General features: G+C 35.3%; 1 protein-coding gene across 1 annotated transcript; it reads left to right on the forward strand.

Annotated features, from left to right (window-relative positions):
• The first annotated feature begins 2,155 nt into the window (after positions 1–2,155).
• Positions 2,156–3,103, forward strand: LOC118581591 (olfactory receptor 5V1-like). The gene has a single exon (XM_036183896.1). The coding sequence runs from the start codon at positions 2,156–2,158 to the stop codon at positions 3,101–3,103; it is 948 nt and encodes a 315-aa protein (XP_036039789.1).
• The last annotated feature ends 207 nt before the right edge of the window (positions 3,104–3,310 follow it).

Genomic DNA, 3,310 nt, shown 5'->3' on the forward strand with positions numbered 1-3,310 from the left:
CATTTACTACATTAAAAACGGTAAGAGAGAATAATAGTAAGAAAGCATGAATTCTGGGATATTTCCAATAGATGGCTAATGCTGTCTATATATACCAATTCTTATTTATAATTATACATTATATTAAGAACCAACCAAAACACATGGGTTGAATTTCATAAGTGCCTCCCAGAATCTCTAGTCTAAAATTTATTCAGCTGTAAATTGCATGTTATATAAACTCTTCCTGAGAAATATATGATGGGCAACATGTCACTCTTCTTCTAATTCATTAAAATGCTTCCTACTGATTCACACTTGGATTTGGAAGAGGAGATTGCTGAGATGAATATAAGCACCCTCTCCCCATGAACAAGTTCTGTACTGTATCTATCGTGCCATGCGCTTTACTGACTACTTTCAAAAGTGAAGTGTAAAATGTAGGAGCAATGTGATTTCAGGTATTAATGGCATATATTAGTCATATAATTTGGGGACAGAGTGTGTTTATTAATCAGAATGTTATTGGTGAATTACTACAGTCCTTTTTTAAAGGGTCAATTTTGTGTGAGTGAAAACAAAAGTAATTAATTGAAGAAACTGGAATTTACTCTCTGAAGACATTGCTCTTGTGAAAAAGGTATCATATTTATATAGTTACACCTACTTTGCTGTTTTCAAAGACTACATACATCTGTCAACAGTTCAACATTCCTGCAGGACTGTGAGCATTTGAGAGCTTAAGAACTGATATGACAGTTTTATTTTAATCATTGCTATTTGCTCATTAACTATACTTCAACTGAATAATGATATACACATCTCTTTTACCTTTATAGTAAATTTCTTTGTTATATTTTATGATTTGAAGAGAACATCAGTCAAAATTCATTTTTTTAAAAAAAAAATTCCATAACTGCTGTTGCTTCAGAAGAGAAAAATTTTGCTCGTTCAGGGCTTGCTCTCATCTTTCCCTTTGATTTGAAGCAGGGTCTTGCTTTGCAGGTTAGGGTGGCCTCAAATTCAAAATTACCTTGTCTTAGTCTCTTAATGTAGGAATTAAAAGCCTCACACCACAATTAACCACTTTACCAGGCACACTCAGGAATCTTAATACTCCTTATTTGTATCTTACCTAGGAAAAAGTGATGGGAAAATTTTCATTCTACTTGTGACTAGAAATAATTATGTATAACTTGCATTATTTGCCTTATGCATTTTGATTGGCCAAGGAAAATATTTATTGTCTTTATGTAAAAAAATTGCATAGGGTAATAGAATGTTCCTTTTGTTTTATTTTAACCAGGTTTTTCATGAGAATTTTAAATTTTACATGAATGAGAATTTTCAAATTCTCATGTAAAAGCTGGTTAAAATAAAAGAAAAAAACTGTTTTCAAAGTGACAAAAATGTGGATTTCCATGTGTTCAGCTAGATTCTTCCAGACAGTTGGCTTAACATAGTTATTGTGTACCTAATTAAGTTAAATGCTAATACCTGTATCCTCAACATATGGTTTTAATGTCATGAGAACAGTTCTGTATTTATTCTTCTAAGTAGAGATACTTGGTTTAAGGACGTATAATGTCATTCATATACATTCTTTACCCTATTATTGACTTGATTTCCCACACATCTACTAATTCCTAATATTTATTAATGTTCATGTATTAGGGAACCTTTATATATTATTATAATTATATAAAATAAATGAAATACATAATGAATACATGAACTACATATTTTAAGTTCTATTAATTTAATTAGAAAGGTTACATAAAATTATGGATATTAAGATAAGACAAAATGAAGCCTATTCTACGGAGATGTTAGAAATTCATTAACTTTCATGAATAAAATAACATAATTAAGGGTTGCTAATGACTATAAAGAAGATATACTTTCAAGTTCTCATTTGTGTCTTAGGGGATTTTCTAAAGATAAGGAGCAGATAATGAGTATTTCAAGAAATAGTATGACTACACATACACTTAGGGCAAAAGTTTTTTTTTTTTTAAGGGCAAAAGTTTAAGAACTCAAATCCATAAGTGAAGTATCGTGTACATAATTCACCAGTAGCCTGATATTTCCTTTGTCTCAGTGCTCTTTGCCTTGTCACCCCAATCTGCATTCTTTGATTTCATTTCCCTTAGAAACACCCTTTCAGAGAGAGAAAATGGATGTCTACAATCTTACCACAGTGACTCAGTTCATCCTCATAGGGCTCTCTGACCTCCCTGAGGTGCGTTACCCCCTCTTCGTGGCCTTTGTCATCATCTATCAGATCACTTTGCTGGGAAACGGGGCCATCCTCTTGGCCATAGTGACTGAGAGAAAGCTTCAAACTCCCATGTATTACCTGTTGGCAAATCTGTCCCTGCTAGACATATTCTGCCCATCAGCTACTGTTCCCAAGATGCTCAAGAATCTCTTGACTGAGGATCACAGCATTTCCTTTGTTGGGTGTGCCTTGCAGCTCTATTTCCTGGTGGCCCTAGCTGGGACTGAAGTTTTCTTGCTGGCTGTGATGGCTTATGACCGGTATGTGGCCATCTGCTTCCCTCTGCGTTACTCTCTCATCATGACCAAGGTTCGCTGTGTGCAGCTGTTGTCTGGGACCTGGGCAGCTGGGTTTCTCAATTCATTCATGCATACAATGGCAACCTTCAGCTTATCTTTCTGCAAGTCCAACCGAGTTAACCAGTACTACTGTGATATCCCACCTGTGGTGGCCCTGTCATGCTCATCCACCTTCATAGCAGAACTGCTTATTTTATTGATGGGCAGTATCTTTGGGGTTGGCGCATTTCTAATTACTTTGATCTCTTACATATACATAGTCTCCACCATCCTAAAGATCCAGTCAGTGGAAGGGAAGCGCAAAGCTTTCTCCACATGTGCTTCCCATCTTCTTGTAGTCTTCTTGTTCTATGGCACAACAATATTCACCTATATCCGCCCCTCCTCCAGTCAACACTCTCCTGCTAGAGACAGACTCATCTCTATGCTGTATGGTGTCATTACTCCCATGTTAAACCCTATTATCTACAGCCTGAGAAACACAGAAGTGAAAGGAGCACTCAGAAAAGTTTTGCATCTTAGGATATGTTCACTGAAAGCATGATGTAAGAATTTCTCCGACTCTCCTTAGAATAAATGTATAGAAGCACATAATAAAATAGAACATGTGCACAGACAGGAATTGATATATACCTGTAACTTCAAATGTAAGTGTGCACACATCTGAATATACTGGAAATGAAATTTTTTTAACGATTTATTTATTTTGTCACTATTTTCATGATTATTTTCCCTGCACATGTGTATGTAC

This window comes from Onychomys torridus, chromosome 1 (assembly GCF_903995425.1).
Source record: "Onychomys torridus chromosome 1, mOncTor1.1, whole genome shotgun sequence".
Classification (NCBI taxonomy): domain Eukaryota; kingdom Metazoa; phylum Chordata; class Mammalia; order Rodentia; family Cricetidae; genus Onychomys; species Onychomys torridus.